Source organism: Laetiporus sulphureus (assembly GCF_001632365.1).
Source record: "Laetiporus sulphureus 93-53 unplaced genomic scaffold LAESUscaffold_27, whole genome shotgun sequence".
In the NCBI taxonomy this organism is placed as follows: Eukaryota; Fungi; Basidiomycota; class Agaricomycetes; order Polyporales; family Laetiporaceae; genus Laetiporus; species Laetiporus sulphureus.
In genome coordinates, this window is record NW_024468536.1 from 112121 (window position 1) to 128581 (window position 16461).

At 52.5% G+C, this 16461-nt stretch overlaps 4 protein-coding genes across 4 annotated transcripts; 1 reads left to right on the plus strand and 3 right to left on the minus strand.

Annotated features, from left to right (window-relative positions):
- Positions 1–985: 985 nt before the first annotated feature.
- LAESUDRAFT_760393 (WD40 repeat-like protein) lies at positions 986–5419 on the minus strand (the record flags this gene model as incomplete). The annotated part of the gene is made up of 7 exons (XM_040912734.1): positions 986–2917; positions 2974–4568; positions 4624–4651; positions 4716–4772; positions 4836–4974; positions 5028–5182; positions 5246–5419. The coding sequence occupies 7 exons, from the start codon at positions 5417–5419 to the stop codon at positions 986–988; spliced, it is 4080 nt and encodes a 1359-aa protein (XP_040762952.1).
- Positions 5420–8085: 2666 nt separating this feature from the next.
- Positions 8086–9351, minus strand: LAESUDRAFT_727153 (uncharacterized protein). Its single transcript, XM_040909173.1, has 2 exons — positions 8868–9351; positions 8086–8810 (listed from the first exon to the last, which is right to left on the minus strand). The coding sequence occupies exons 1-2, from the start codon at positions 9314–9316 to the stop codon at positions 8285–8287; spliced, it is 975 nt and encodes a 324-aa protein (XP_040762953.1). The 5' UTR covers positions 9317–9351; the 3' UTR covers positions 8086–8284.
- A 988-nt stretch (positions 9352–10339) lies between these two features.
- On the minus strand, positions 10340–12273 carry LAESUDRAFT_727155 (uncharacterized protein). Its single transcript, XM_040909174.1, has 6 exons — positions 11583–12273; positions 11258–11534; positions 11117–11201; positions 10956–11040; positions 10630–10890; positions 10340–10575 (listed from the first exon to the last, which is right to left on the minus strand). Exons 1-5 carry the CDS (start codon positions 12241–12243, stop codon positions 10664–10666), a joined length of 1335 nt encoding a protein of 444 aa, XP_040762954.1. The 5' UTR covers positions 12244–12273; the 3' UTR covers positions 10340–10575; positions 10630–10663.
- Positions 12274–14777: 2504 nt separating this feature from the next.
- Positions 14778–16314, plus strand: LAESUDRAFT_737578 (Thioesterase/thiol ester dehydrase-isomerase; the record flags this gene model as incomplete). The annotated part of the gene is made up of 9 exons (XM_040910806.1): positions 14778–14995; positions 15055–15197; positions 15252–15359; positions 15416–15623; positions 15676–15698; positions 15751–15776; positions 15830–15988; positions 16049–16181; positions 16238–16314. The coding sequence occupies 9 exons, from the start codon at positions 14778–14780 to the stop codon at positions 16312–16314; spliced, it is 1095 nt and encodes a 364-aa protein (XP_040762955.1).
- Between the last annotated feature and the right edge of the window lie 147 nt (positions 16315–16461).

Sequence of the window (16461 nt, forward strand, 5' to 3'; positions counted from 1 at the left end):
AACTCAATAGACACATAGAGCAGGACATATGTAATGGCGGAGCAATCTGAGTACTGAGGCCGAGATGGTCAACAAATGCCACAGTGCTGTGGCATAGGCATACGTCTCCATCAGTTGCAGGCTATCAGCGGTGGTCCACGGCGGTCGGAGAGCACTCGGGGGCAGAAACGCTCCTGCGGAACTTCCGAGTACGACTTGAATACCAAACGTGCCGTGCTGGCATTGTGAAACATTTTTGGGATGATTGAGTAGACTCAGTGGCACGACTCAGTACTCAGTGGTGCCGGTGAAGCTCAAGCATGAAAATGCTTGTCGGATCCAATGTGGGGAACGGTCCAACGGATCCCAGGTTCAGAGGCGCCAGAGCATAAGCCGCCTTCCCACGCCGCAGACGCGTCTGACGCGCAAACTGTCCGGGCCTCATTTCACTGCTGTTCCTCAGTTCTAGCAGTCAGAGGACTGACTCCCACATATTTTCGAAGTCCTCCGATTTCCCTACCGGCCTTTTTAAGTCCTGTAATCTCTGTGTCGTTAAGGGCGGGACAGGGGTGCTCGAAAGTAAGCTAAGAGGCCGCATATCTTCAGCACACTGACAGGGGAAATCACGCATTTGAAATGGCCCTTTGAGCCTCGAGGATACGTACATGGTGTTTTTGTTCAGATCTGAAACTCATGACCGATATCAGCAAGAATCTGGTATTTTCTCAAATGCTCTAGCTCGTGCACGCCACTCAACAGATCAAGAGGTGCAGCGGCGTAACATGGAGAGACGTACTGATACTCCAGGTCGTTTGCCACTGGGTCCATGAATTACCAAAAACACCGGCTCATGTTGGCAAGTTATAGGAATGCACGGCCCGCCCACGTCCTCTAGAAATTCTCAATATGTTCCATATGTATGTGTGATATATCATCACCGGGAATTTACTATATGTTGGATGCAGAGCTCGTCATGGATCGCCAAGGAAACTCGAGTGTGCAACATCTAGCTTTGGGGCCCTACTTCTGACAGATCGATGATAGTCACTTTCCCTGCCGTTCCGCCAATCACAACAGTATGGCCGTGGTAAGCAAAACACTTCCGCGGCGAGGTTGGTCGTTTCGATGCAGTAATCCAACACATTTTCTGGCCTGTCCCATCCACCACCCATCCATCCTTAAGCTGGAGTTCGCGAGATGCTGGGTGAGAACCACGGTGTTTGATCCAACCTAACTCTGCTGTCGGCAAGCTCTCCCCGCTGTGACAGTCCCAGAGGAAACTCAAGCCGTCGATAGTCCTCACGTAGACATTGTTGTCATCAGGTGAGAATGCAATTGTCTTCACTGCAACGCGTTTGTCTGTGAATTTAGACAAGTCGATGCTTTTCACGAGTGAGAGTCCAGAAGCGTCATACAAGTCGAGATAGCTTTTCATGCCGGGGGTCATATTACAGATGGCAAGCCGATTCCCGCTCGAAGAGTACTGCATAATAATGAATATCCACTCATGCGCGACTTTCGTAGTGATCAGCGATTGGCCGCTTTCGACCTCGTAGATCACCAGAGTCCCAGTCTTATAATCATCTGCGCCCCAGATCACCGCAAGATGTCGGCCATTCGGGGAGAATATCATATGATAAACGTGATGCTGGTTAAGCGTGATCGTCGAGATAGAAGTGCCCGAACGTATGCGCCAAATATTTAATGTGGAATCCGTAGCTGCTGACGCCGCCAATTCTTCATCATCAGACAAGATGACTTGAGACACTTCCGGTGCCCGGTGTATGTCGGAGCGATCGGGCATACTGCTCGACAGTCCGATTGCATCGGTATTCGACAAGTCCCACACGTGAATCCCATCCGAATGGAATGATAACAGCCGATCTCCTTGGGGAGAGAAGCAGAGGCAAAGCGGGTCATCAACATCACGTAGCTGTGCAAGGTGTTTGCCTGTGCCCGCATCCCAGATGTCAATCGTGCTTCTGCTGCTCACGGCAATGCGGTGTCCTCCGGAAGAAATGGCAGGTTCTGAGAAAGTACCAGATGCATTGAACGTGTGAAGACAGCGCGCAGAAGGGACATCCCAAATTCTGACTTGCGAGCTATCGAACGAAACGACCTTTGAACCTTCTCCAGGGAAGAATAACGCGCTTTCGACATCGTTTGAGTGGCCCACAAGCGAGCTTCGTATCGCCTTGTGCTCAAGGTCGTAAATGGATATCGAGTTCGTTGATGTTATCGAAAGAACCATGGCTCCCCAAAAAGAAGAGGCGGAGTGGGGATAGTAATTGGCGGTGTTGCTGGATTCCGGTAATTGAGCAAATGTGCAGGAATCCCATGCACGGATGCTCCGTTCGTCGCGGGCATAGGCGTGGGCTAAGATCAGTTTGCCATCTAAGGAGAACGAGGCTGTTCTGAAATACCTTTCCTTGCCTTCCGTGATCACGTGTAGGAGGGCACCGGACGCCAGGTTCCAGATTCTGATGTCTTCTTCATCACCCGACAGAATCCTAGAGTTATCCGGTGAGACGTCTATTTGCCAGACTACTTTGCTATGCCGAACCTTTGCATCGGTCGCCATCATATTGAGAGGAATACCGGAGCCGGCATCCCATGAGCAGACAGTGCCATATCGGGTGCCAGCGACGATCCAGCGGCCATTTGGAGAATACGCAAGAGCACTCACAAGATCAGAAATTCCTTCGATTACCCTAATGCACGGACTCCAACTCGAGTCACGGAGGGTGGCTATCCTCAGGCCATTAGATTGCACAGAAGACGCTTCATAGACATCAAGCAGCTTGCAGGATGGCATTGTTGGCAGCGCGGAGATGTAGATGTGCTCGGGACAGGCATTTATTGCATCAAAGTATTCAAGAACGAAACGATATCCATCATCGAGCAGCGGCCCGACATTGCCGGCAGTCTGCTCAGATCTCTGGTGAATGCGAAATCATGTCAGCCATATACAGCAAGCATAATGCTCAGACGGACCTGGTACCACGAACGGACCATGAGCAGTGCCGCGGGAGCGACCTCAAGTCGGTTCATGAGGCTCAATGCTTCATACCAGACAAGCAATCGGTTCATGAGGAAGGAATCCAGGTGTTTGACAACGAGCATACGAGTCTCGGAGTCGGCGGCCTGCGTACTCGAGACGTGGAACGCCCAGTGAATGCACGCATACTGGACATGCGTCGGAACGTTCTGGGATACAAGATACGGCAGATCTTTCACACTATGTTTCATCTTCGCAGGGTTGGGAAGGCAGCAGATGTTTCGCCGCAAGCTATCATGCTGAGTCAGCACCGAGAGGCAAGAGATCGCGAGATGCGCATGGTGGATTTCAGGGTCAATATAAAACGTTGTATCCTTACAGCGGCTGCTGTCGATGAGGAACTGAGGGAAGCTCGCATGTAAAGGGCGAATTGTGTCATCGGCATCGCGCAAGACGACCGACGCTAGGAGTTGGACCACAAAATTTATATCAGCGACGCGAAGGCTGATGAGCAATGCCATCGCATTCACGGTGAGTTGATCTTGAAGCAAGGCGATGGTACCCAGCACAAGACGAACCTTCCGCATCCTCTCCGCATCGGACACAATCTTTTGGCCAAATGCGTTCTGCAAAACGAGGGTATATAGCTGGTCTAGATCGCTGAGATCTTGATGCGTGTCGTGCATGTTATCTGCGAGAAGGATATCTAGACGCTGCACGGCGTCGACCGGGTATTGATTGAGGAAGTTGATAGCAGTAGAAGCGAAAATGAACAATCCGTCCGCCTTTTTGGCTAGTTCCGCAATTGCATTGGGTCGCTTTCTCTGCAACTCTTCACCTTGTGCACTTTGAGATAACCGATCCTGAAGATATTTCTTGATGTCCTGACCCACAGTCGCCCTTGGAACATCTTGCAACTTGAACAAATTACGGTCCTTTCCGAATTTCTCCGAATCGACGGCATTCTCGATGTGGTAGTCTGGGCGTGAGGTGATAAAGATCCGAAGAGGGAACCGGATGGTCGATACACCATCAGCGAGCAGATGCAACATCTTCGGAATCAGCTCTTGCGCAGAATCGGTGCATTCATCAAGCGCATCAATGATGAGGATGATTGGAGCATGACTTTCGGGCAACTTGGACAAAGGCTCAATGATGAGGTCCTTCAGTCCATACTCCATCCGCTGTGGGTCGCTGCCCTTGGCGAGGTAAGAAGAAGCAGCGTGAACGATGCCGCGAGTGGTCGTCGGCTGGAAGGATGCTAATTGATACGCAAAAGTTGTGAATATGCGCCGAGTTGTCGCCAGATCGTTGTATCCTCGGTCGAAGAAAAAGGATGCGCCGAGGATGCCATCCCGCGCGAGGCGCTTGGCCAACTCGCACGCGATAGTGGACTTGCCTGTACCGGCGGCACCGCTGAGGACATAGATGCGATGATGCAAGGTACTAGACGTCCCCTTCGCCCATTCGTCGATTTCTTCTAGGAGAGCCTCCCTCGTTCCATCTAGGTACCCTGATTTCGATTCATGGATCACGGATCGATAGCTTGCTGCGCGAGCGTATGGAAGACGCTCAAGGATACCTCTGTCGTCTGAGTGGCCTGCAATTGAGGAAGGACGTTGGCATGGAGGGACCAGTGTACTCACGATCATCCAGCTGAACCTTCTGTATTGCCTACAAGGTACGAGTCGGGGATCTCAGCTGTTATCCTTAGCGCTCATTCTGGAGAGAAACCTACCACAACACCCTCTTGAATAACGCCAACGAAACCTTCGACAGCGATATCCCCCTCGAGCTATGTTCGTATCACACGCACTATAAGCAATCGGCAGTATATACTTACAATCGCTCTACCGACCTTGAAGTCTTCAATCGCATGCGCTAAGTCCTTTTCTAAGTCATCCAGCTCCTCCGCATCTATCTTCTTGCGGAGGAATCTCTGGCGCCTTGATCGACTTTTCATCTTCTTGGCCTTGTTCTCGACGTCCTTGAGTCTCCTGCGGCGGATGTTCAAAATGTAAAGGGAAGCATTTGTGATGAGTAAACGTACCCTTCGAGACGCTTGATTCGATCTTCCAACGGCTTGACATCCGCCACAGATACATTTGACTGTTTCGCTTGTTTATAGACAGCTTTGAGACAATCTGCAAGCTCTTTGACCCGATTGGCGACTTTCTCCATATCCTCAGCGTTCTTTCTCATGTCCTGTCAAGTCGTGCATCGCGTGGTCTCCTCAGTCCAATGATGGATCAGAACAAGGACGCTAACCTGTATCGTTCCGATGACATTGGCGAGTGCACTCGCCGCGAGTTTGAGCCCCGGGATTGGCGCAAGTGAAAGCAGATCACCTCCGACATTGAGAAGTGACCGTGCTGCATCCAGCGTGACATCGATGTTGTCACCAGAAGGCTTTGAGGCATTTCCGGGTTTACGAAGAGGCATGCTGCGAGGGAGCTCAAGAGAAGGGGTGATGTGTTGGCGATGGTGTTCGAAAAACGAGGCAGTGTGTTAGCGATGGTGTCCAGGTATAAAACGAGGTGGCGTGTCAACTGCATGGTGTGCGGTAGGCTTGAATAAGGTTCGGGCGGTGTGGGCAAACTCTACTCGGCGCTTGCAGGCAGCAGACCATGAATGTTGCCATCGCTTGGAGCGATATTGATGTTAGTTGCTGGGTCATGCGAGTTAGCCATGATCAGAGAGTGTGCAATCAAAGGGTGTTCCTGCAGAAGTTCATGCTCAAAGTTGAGCAAAGTGAGAGGTGAAACCCGTACACCAGACTGACCGTGACTTCGATATCGCCAGTCTATCGCCGTTAAGTCAAATTACGGATTCTCCTGGCAGATGCCTCTCAGGCCGCAGCCACGCCGCAGACACCTCGTTGTATGCTCGTCCCATCGATTCACCAATGACAATGCACATAGTAGAATTTCAAGACATCAGATGTGCATCGCGTATTGCAGGCTTTTCCAGTCAATTTGAGAGGAAAGGTTGACTTTACTGGCTTGAAAGATGGTACGAAGCACCAATAAGTGAACATACAGGTCCAGATCTTCTCCTGTCTTTCCCTCGTCAGTAACAAGGACACAAGGTGCACACACATGCATTCCGCTGTGCGAGAGATTGCCGTGTTGAGCTGCACTCTCCTCAGCCAGTGGCAAGCTCCAGCGGTTTGTTAAGAATTTGCTTCCGGCTCTCTCGGTGCAGCGTTTTCTTGGGATATGGATGAGTCGTTGATCTGGTAGTGCCGCCGTCGTTTAAGTTTGTTGCAAAGTTGACAGGTCGCTGAGAGGATTTGAGACAGCGCTGGCAAGCTTGCTCCTGTTCGTCTCCTTCGGCAGCGGGATCGCACATGGTCTTGATCGTGTCACGCATGTATGCGCCCCGATGATCGCCTGATCTGCAGGTCGGGACTCCGGCCACTGGGTGTCACTGCACGGACTTTGACTAGCACGATCGTGATAGTTGCGTTCACCGTGTCGCAACTTTGACTCGACTTGTGCCATCTCTCATGTAGTTAAGTTTAAGCTGGCAGCGCGGGTATCGGGAGGAAGGACCTCACAGCAGCTGATCAGCGTGAACAGTCGCATAATGTTCGCGTTCGCGCTCTTCTCATCGAAATTCACATCCTCGTGACCATCGCCCGCGTCCGCCAAGCATAACCGCGCAGCATCCCGCCGAACTTCTCAACACACCACCGCATCGTCATCGAGTTACCCTTGCTCTTCGACATTTTCTGCCCATCAAGTGGCCATTTGTTTGCATGCTTAGCAGCTACTTGTCCTCTAGGAACAGCGCAGCATGATTGTGGGGTGATTTAGCTCTTTGATTCTCAATGGATCGTCTTGCCGCAGCCACACACAAGCTGTCTACTACATCAATGGGAGGAATGGCGAAATTATCAGGCAGCTTGGAGGGAAGAATAGTTCATTCACACTCGGGCCCAACGCCACGCTCTACGGACAGCAAGATGCGCATTTGATTAAGAATTACACTGCGATCACCATGTATGCTGGCGACGGTAAAGAATTTTTGTTTCATATTAGACACAGTCCGTTGACTAACCGCCGTTATAGCTACCACTGGGCGGACCAGTGCGTTCGATGCCTCTTGATGAAGCATCGAGAGTGGACTTTCTTTTCTGTGAATATACAGCCGCTCACGGACTCGTCCAACTTCATCACGATGAAGGCGACCTTGATCGCAGAATTCCTCCCCTTGGAGCCACTGACGAGCACCTCTCATCGCTCTTGCAGGGTATATAGTATATTCTCGGAGTCGACTTACGTTGATTGGCCGTCATCGACTCATCCCTAGTACGACCTTGATTTAAAAAAATAGTGGTCGGTTGGGGCACAAACTCATCGTGCGTCAGATTGCACCTAGAAAGAAATTTGATGTGAAGACCACTGTCTGACAGTGGCTCATGACATTCGAAACGACCTATACTGCATCACGAATCTTCAGCTCGGAAGTGCAAACGCCCCACTTGACTAACGTACTTATGTTCTCGAAGGCTCGCAGCTCGCATAAACATACATTGCCATTCTTTCAACCAAATGCTACGCTGACATGCCGAATGTGAGGTGACCCCGAGAGCGCAGTCAAGGCCTCCGAGAAAAATGAAAGCATTCGAAGCCGTTCGATTCCATCATACGCGCCTTTTCGCTTAGCACCGGAATTGTGTGCAAAAGGAAACTTGACCGAGGCATAAACTATTAGAACAGAGCTCTGTCCGACGTGTTCTCAGAAATGATGGCTCTCACTGCGGCAAGTTGACCGTTCACAGATCTAGAATTTGCGAAGTTGAACCCATTGCGACATCGCATGCCGTTCCAATACACATCTGCCGCACGATGGATTGTCAAGTAGGCATTGAGAATGACAGAAGACACGTAAAGGGCCTCAGAGACGTGATGCGTGACATAACGTCAATGAAGATCCATCGACAGCAGGATCAATGCATCTATTACAACCGACTCCGTAAGTGCCACCATGTGCAACTCTTGCGAACCATTGGTCGCAAGCCACACTGAAAAGACGAAGAAATTTCGTGGCCAACTGCATGTAGACTTGACTGAAAATTAGCGAACGGATGCATATCATCACGGCAGGAAAGCGTGCTCTCTAATAATCGAATCGAGATACTGATTATTACTACAAAATCAAGCGCAACTTTTTCAGACAAGGTACCGTGGGTCGAGCACGTACACTGGCCAGGATACAGCCCTTCAAGGCGGTGTCGAATGTGAAGGCGTGACATCGATGAGGGAATGACCGCAAAACCATTCTCCAAAAGAGCACATCACATCAGCAAGATTCATTTCCCTGATCAGCTTCTCCCTTGCAAAGCAGAACGTGGAGACTCATCACGTCGGTTCGCTGCACCATTCCACACCTGGCACAGACATCAAAAATCCCAGGCGCCTTCCAGTGTACCGTCATAACGTGACGTCTAACAGACGATGCGTCCCTAAAGGTGCTATCGCAGAACTCAAAAGGACACCGCATTGTGTCTCCGACGCAGTGGACCGTCTTCAGGTGGCACCACATCGTATGCGCGTCGCCTGCGCTCTCGCATCCGGCGTAGGGGCAAGTCCTCAGAGCGACAGACTTATCAGCTCGAGTGCGCTCCTTTCGCTGAGGGGCCCGGGCCGAAGCCGATTTGTTCAGCTGGAGCTGTACTATGATGTTCCTGTGGGCCTTTGATGTCCTCGGAGATGACCTTGCCTTCTTTGTAGTGTTTCCTCGGACGTGATTAACTTTCTTCGCCTGAGATGCGGGACGTGGAGGGAGCAAGCTGGATGCGTTGCTTAACGACGCCAGCGGCACTCGGCTATAGTTTACCACAATAATTTCAGTTCAACCAACTAGATCTAATGCGGTTACTCACCCAGACCCCGGAGATGCAGCAGTATCTGCCTCGCGAACACGCAGATCCTGTCGATGGCACAGCGGGACGTTTTCAAGCTGATTTTTCCCGGAGAATGTGGACATGGGTAGCCATGACGCTTGAATAGCCTCTCTCTGGTTCGACTTGAAGTTCCGCTGTGACGAGCCAAGAAGGACCGTGTTGGGCGTGTTCAAGCGGGACTCATCCTCCTTCAAAAGATCAACCCATACGCCTGTCCAATCATCTTGAGAACGTGACATGGCTTCGTCATTGCTTTCATGAGGATACACCCGCACACGGTTTAATTGGTCGCTGGGAATCGGGTAAGGCTGACGACGTGGAAATGAGTGCCGTATGCCCTTGAGATATCTGGCCGACTCCAAGAAACGATCCCATGGATTCTTGCTGCCACTTGGATCGCTTGCATTTACTTCGCCATCCAGTTCCATAGGAGCCTTTAGCACGTATTGTTGCAGACTCCGCGGGAGAGAAGAAGCATTATTCGAACTCTTATGATGTTCCTCCACGTTGCTTTCGTTCACAAAGAGCAGCGGCGGCAAGGAGAGGCATTCGCGAGTTTCATTGAATTCATTCGATGAGCCCGAATAACGCACAGGGATGCACTGTCGGTGCAGGGTGTCCGAGAGGCTGACAAGTTGTAGAAGGATGATATCGACGATCTCCCAAGCTGACGCAGGAACAGCACTCACACTGTCTTCAACGCTGGCAACCGTGTCGACTTGTTGTCTACTCGACGGGCAAGAGGCCAGACTTTGGCAGTAGTCGTTTCTGGAAAGGAGGCCGGTGGTGCCATAACGGAGCTTTCGATGGGCACGAATTGTCGCACAACTGTCTGAACACGGTTGACTACCAAGTTTTTGGCGCGATACAGATGTCTGGAGAGTCCCTCCTTATATATTCCCAGAGCATGGGAACGGGGCCACTCACCACACCATTATTGCCCATATTAACGCGTGTGGCGAAATGATTTTCGCCGCCCGCGCCTCGCACGCATGCGTCGCGGAGTTCCATTAAAGGGTAGCCCGCGCATGCTGTTCTTGCCCGTCCATGGCCACATACCCGAGCCACAGGCTATGGCCTGACAACGCGCGCCTGGAAATCAGGCTGCCGCCCGTGCACGCTATTGCAGAGATCAATGCACGATCAACGAAAATGGCTCTTCGAATCCATAGGAGACCCACTGATCAATTTACAAGTCTTCACCCAAGCGATACAGTATCATTTGTCTCCGTCCATACGTCCATGCCAAGAAGCTGCCACTCAGGCCGCGGCCGGTAAATGCCGTGATCTTCCGCCACGTGCCGGAAGTATGCCACTTTAGGCAACTCCGACTCGGCCACTCAGATCGCCTCCCCGCCACCCTGAGATCACCTTTAACGTATACTTGCGCACTAGATGAGCTGGCAGCATCCAACAACCTGACTTATCTCTACAAGAAAAAAGGTGACTTTGACCCGAGGAAAACACCAATCTGCGTCCATGGCACATGTCGCGTGACATGCAAGTGACATGCAAGAACTTGAATTGTCACTCAAGCTCAAGCTCAAGGTTCAATCAATTGAGAGGATCCGAGCGACTAACTGCCAGCCAAATCGTTCTCTGAGAGAGCTGGCATGGGAACCTCCTTCAACAAGGAACAAGCATGTCACATCTTCGCATGAATAGCACCCAGCTGGATCCAGAGCAGGTATGTTTAATTCCAAGGCATCCCAAAACAGACGACGCACTCATGTATGCAAAGTCTCCAAACTCTAATCACACCTCTACACCACCACCTACGATCCACCCGCCGCGTCCACAAACAGCCCCGGACTCGCCGCCCTGCTCACCCTCAAGCTGTCCGGCGCGCTCCCATCATAGTCGCTGCCCTCCGCCATGAGCTCCGGGTGCCCGATTTTCGCGAGCTTCTTGTCAAAGATGCGCATGCGGTACCGCGACACGATGCGCTCGAGCAGCTCAGATGTGCTAACGCCCGGCGTGCGGCGCGTCGGGATGAATTTTCCTGACAAAGAAAACGACGGCTATAAGTACAAGAGGGAAAAGATATACGGAAGAAGGGAGACATACCTTTTGATTTGCAGTAGCCGTATACGTCGTCGATGCCCGCACTTACATATGGGTCCTCGTCGTGTGCGACGTAGTCGATTTGGTACTACGCAGCCCATCATTCATATGAGCATCGGGCGAAACGCGTTACAGCCTTTACATGACGGGGAGATGAAACGCACCTTTTGCAAAAACGCCTCATCGATCACCCACGGTGCCTCCGGTACCACCTCGTCCACCCATCGACAATGCCGTACCGCTTCACACCTGCACACGATGTCAGTCCAGTCCCGACCCATAAATTCGATTGTTGCGATACACACCGCTCAGCGTGGCTCATCACAGCCATGTTCTTGTGCGCCTCGCACTGCTCATCGGAATTGACGCCCACAAGCAAGTAGACACCGGGCATCATACCCGCGGGCGCCACATTGTCAAGTGGAGACGTGGCCGCGCTACTCGACGCAGAAGGCGTAGAACATGGCGACCTCACTCTGTGCGTCGCAGATGTCGGTGTGGAGGGAATCGGGATGGGAGGGAAGGAGAGCTTGGCCTGGCGCAATTGGAGCGCGTGTCCAAAATGGAACAAATCGTAGACGCCTGGAACAAATCAGCTGCAACGCCTACCGGCCAGCTCGTGCCACTCACCGTCAGCATATATCCTCGCTGGGCGGTCCTTTGGTGGCGGGTTGATCTTGTACTTACGGAGCGTGTTCTCCTCGCCTTCGCGAGCGATGGCCCTGCGCACATACTCCTGGATGTCCTCAGGGGTGAGTTCGGCAGGATTGAACGCATCCACGGAGATAGGCGCAGGAGCTGGTTCGGAGGGGTTGCCATCCCAGGCTAGCAGTGATGATGCGGTTGCGAGGGTCAGGGCAGCGGGGTCTGGGAGGACAGCGGGCGTGGGCAGCGGGGAAGTGAGGGTGGACACAGGAGAGGGAGCGTAGTGCGTACTGGACGAAGAGTCGTAGTGTCTCGCGAGAGTCGTGCTGCTCTCGATGTCACCATCGTACGTTGGCGAGTCGGTGCCAGTGTCGTTCCCGTCATCGACGAGAGCGGCTAGGCGGGCGCGGGGCCCTGCACGAGTGACAACGGGCGAGCGCGACGTACTTGATCGCGATGGCACGGGGACGCCTACAGCTGATGCTGCATCGTCTGTCAGAGGATCATTGTCCTCTTCCGAGGCATCGTAGGCAGCAGGCGAGTCGGGGACCTGGCGATGGCCGTGCGGGTATGCCATCGCAGCGTGCTTGGTCCCAAAGGAACGTTTGGAGTGCAGAGTGCGTTTTGGGGGGAGAATGTCGGACATCGTTGCGAGTCGGGAGGAGGTAGTTTTTAGCAGAAAGCTCTTGGAAAGGTCCACGACAACGTCCACGAAGGACTCCCTTCTGATTGGAGACCCGCGCCGCCAAGGCAGCGACGTAACACCGGGAACTTCCGACACACGTGCGCCTTCAATTTGGCATATCTCCTGCCTCTTTCGGCGTTTTCCCACCACATCTGGCTCACAGAGGAATTTGTTAGCCATTTCCGTATGATCAAACGCACACATCAAGTGAATAAACGCAGGGCGCAGAGGCTGTACGAACCAAGCATGGACGAATTGCAGCCAAGTGACGCGTGCTGAGCGCTGACGAATGCGCAGAGGGGTCGCTCTGCGATCCTTGCCTGATGAAGTTGGCGATACCCGCGAGAAAGAGAAATGTTACCCACAAGCACCGCATGTCTCATATAGTACTGTCAGGAGAGAGGCGGGACCTATTTAATGCACAATCAGCGCCTCCTAATCAGGTTCAATGACGTACACGCAATGTGAAGGACAGCCCACACGCATCCAGCTAGAGACGTTATATATATCGCACCGCATAACAGGCTGAATGCGACTGTAGAGCCATCAGGCCCAGAAATAATGCCACGATAGGCGTTGTCCTGTCAGGGTAGTAGGGATGCTGTCGACTATGCAAATGGGAATACAATCGTTGCTACAGGTATGTTGTATCACAACTCTGCCAGTGAAGAACAGCCTATGGTCATCCGTATCCGGAACCCTCGACATTGGTGCCTACTGGCGTCGATGAGCTGTGGTGTCCGAGACTGACTTCTCATATGATCCAGGGATCACTGCGGATACTGTGTGAGACGGATCGTAACAATCACACGCATTCAATGATGAAGAGCGCAAGGATGCGGGGCACAATGTTGAAAAGCTAGCTGTCAGCGAGTCGGGCTTTCTACAGCTGCCGGCACAGACGACACTGTTGATGGAGCACTTCCGGTAACATCACTTGAATTTCAACCACCCTCTTGCTCGATAACGGGCGCTGACAAGAGAATATACTATACCTCTCCCAGCGTCAAGAATAAAAGAGGATTAGGAACCAGGGCTACTCACTTCGGAGTCTGTGAGCAGTACCTGTATGGGTGAACCACTCGTCACCCATGTTAGAAAGTTGCCATGAGTCACCTGCTCCATTTGAGACATAGCTACTGATTCGTTTAGCATCTTGACGCAAGGAGTACTATATTTCATCCATATAAGGATCTTGCTTCGGATTGTGGAATACTGCTGTGTAGATTGAACATGAGGTATATCACTATCAACTCCGTTCTTACTCACTTGAAGTAAGCAATCAGTACGGGAAAGTATTCAGAGGCTCGCATCGCCATTCACGTGCGAGAACCTTTCGTTCTCGCACAATCACATATGATCGTGACAAGTTTGAATTCTCTGATGTCAGCACGACTGAGACGGCATTGCTTTGCATTCGGTTGTAATCACCTCGGAAGCCGCTAATAACGGAGTCAGATGATGATACTCGCCCGTCCTCCGCTTCTCCGAATTCCCGATTTTCACCGAACCTATCGCTAATGCTATGAATAGAACATGATCCTCTGGCGTTGCATTCAGGTCTTCGATTCGATCGTCAATAAAGCAAATGGCGATAGTCACCTTGAGGGATTGGCAGCGAACCCATCTAAGTCGCATGAACATGAGTACGAGCTTTGAATATTTGAATGCCCTGCCAGCATGCCAGTCTGACTGTCCTGCCTCGGTCACAATTAGCTAGTACGTCACCATTATTGTGGCTGTGAATATTGATCAGCGACGAAAATGAACCGATCTTAAATGACTTCGATCGAACGGATGATAGTTACGCAGAGCTGAAATGATAATCATTGCGCCTCGGACGTCACTTCCAGTCATCGCCTCCTCCTGACTCCGACGTCCGAACATTTTCTTTACAAAACTCCTCGTTCACGACCGGACAGGCCACCAAATCCCTCTACTCGCTCAGCTATCTCGTAAGGACGCACCGCCACCATGTTCGCGGGCACAAACCGCGTCCTGCGCCTGACGCCGAAGCTCCGGCAACCGCGCGTGCCACTGTCAAGTCGCGCAGGGATCTTCACGAACCTCACGACCGGACAGCCTCTCAATGTTTCGAAACCGCCCCGGCCTCTTTCGACGACCGCGCCAGTGTGCGACAGCACGACGATACTTTCGCGCGAGCGCGAGGTCGTCGCGGCGGAGGAGACGCACGATGTGATGACCATGGACAAGTTGCTCAAGGTTTGCCGTGAGCCATCCTCCTTCCTCTTCTCTTTCAGTAGCGGTTGTTCACGCGCGTGTGCAGGTCGGCGCGCAGACCCGACGTACCAATCGTGAGTCTCGCGTTCATGCCGAGAAGGTGCGTATGACCGAATTGGTCTTGATACAGCGTCCTTCCCATCCGATCCCGCACACTCTGGTCTGAAGCACTCATGCGCGACTCAATCCCACCGAGCGTCAGAGACCCCGACACGACGCCGCGCATCCTTGTTCGAAGAGACGTCCCGCGGCACATGCACGACTCATACTGCGAGCTCTCCCTGCCATTCGCGTCCTCCCCCGAGCTACTTGAGCGCTACACGAATGCCTCAGGCGGTATTCGGACGGGTATGCTCATGGAACACTTGGACTCATTGGCCGGCGGCATTGCGTACAAGCATGTACTCGGCCCTGGGGTCGATGAGCTGCCGAAGGACCAGCCGTTCTACATGGTCACAGCTTCAGTGGACAGGTGAGTGGTCGCGCGGGAGTCCTTGACTGCCGGATGTCTGAAATGGCGGCTGTGATCAGGATGGACATGCTGGCACCCATGTATCCCGTGCGCGACATGCGACTCAGCGGTCAAGTCATTCACACAGGCAAAAGTTCGATGGAAGTGGCTGTTCGTATGGAGGCAATACAGAAGGACGGCACAGAGGAGACGATCATGCTAGGTATGAGTCCACTATATTTGGCGGAAGCTATCAGACATGTACCTCGTCCACCAGGCCGTTTCTTCATGGTCTGCAGAGACGCACGCACACACAAGGCGTCCCCCATAAACCCGCTCATCATCGATTTGGAAGAGGACAAGACCCTGTTTGCAATCGGCGAGAGTAAGTGGCCCTCCACACATTCGCCGTTCTACCTCCTCAGACCGGATTCACAACAGAGCACAAGGCGAAGCGTCAGACGCGCGCAAGCGCCGCGTTGACCCGCGTCCCGCCGACGTCGGCAGAGGCGGCGGCGCTACACCAAATGTACCTGCAGTATGTGCAGAACGAGAAGGGAGACTTTGTCGGTCCGGACGGGCTGCATCGTGTGTGGATGGGCGACACGAAGCTGGAGAAATGTATGATGATGTTCCCGCAGGAGCGCAAGTGAGTCAATCTCGCAAATGAGACCACCCGTTTGCTGATTATGCCCGCGCAGCGTTCATCAGAAGATCTTTGGTGGTACGTAGAATATGCATTCAACTCGTCCCCAATTGTCGCTGATATTCAACAGGTTACTTGATGCGCCTTGCGTATGAGGTACGAGCCTCCGAGACACGCTATGCATCGAAATTGACACTTGCATGCACCAGCTTGGATTCGCGACTGCGGAGCTGCTTACTGGCTGTCACGTCCTCTTCCTCTCCCTAGACGGGATCTCGTTCGCGAAACCAGTGCCGATCGGGTCGATCCTGCGACTCACCTCGCAGATCCTCCACACCACAAAGTCCGAACAATTCCCCGGTATCGTCGTAAGTGCCCCCTTGCCCTCCGGCTCTTCCGCACATTCCAAAAACTGAGATCGATCGTAGCACGTCGGGGTGCAAGCGAATGTGGTGGACGTGGCGACGGGAAAGGAGCAGACGACGAACGATTTTAGGTTCACGTGGTGCACGGATTACCAGCTGCCATTGAAGCGGAAGGTGGTTCCGAAGACGTACAAGGGTGAGTCGCCGATGTCACCGCTGGGGTATGGCTGTTTGATCGTCGTTGGTATGCAGAGGCGATGTTGTGGCTCGAGGGGAAGCGCGCTCTGGACATGGGTGCTCAGATTAGAGGGCTGCTCAAGCGTGTATGATCGCGGTAGGATTCACAGGAAAGACACATTATTGTATTCACTACCTATAGACAACATACCTACAATAACACTTGATTATTATGTGGCCTTGAAAAAATGTTATCACACCGGGTGAAACGCGTGACGTCACACGACCTGTCACCGAGA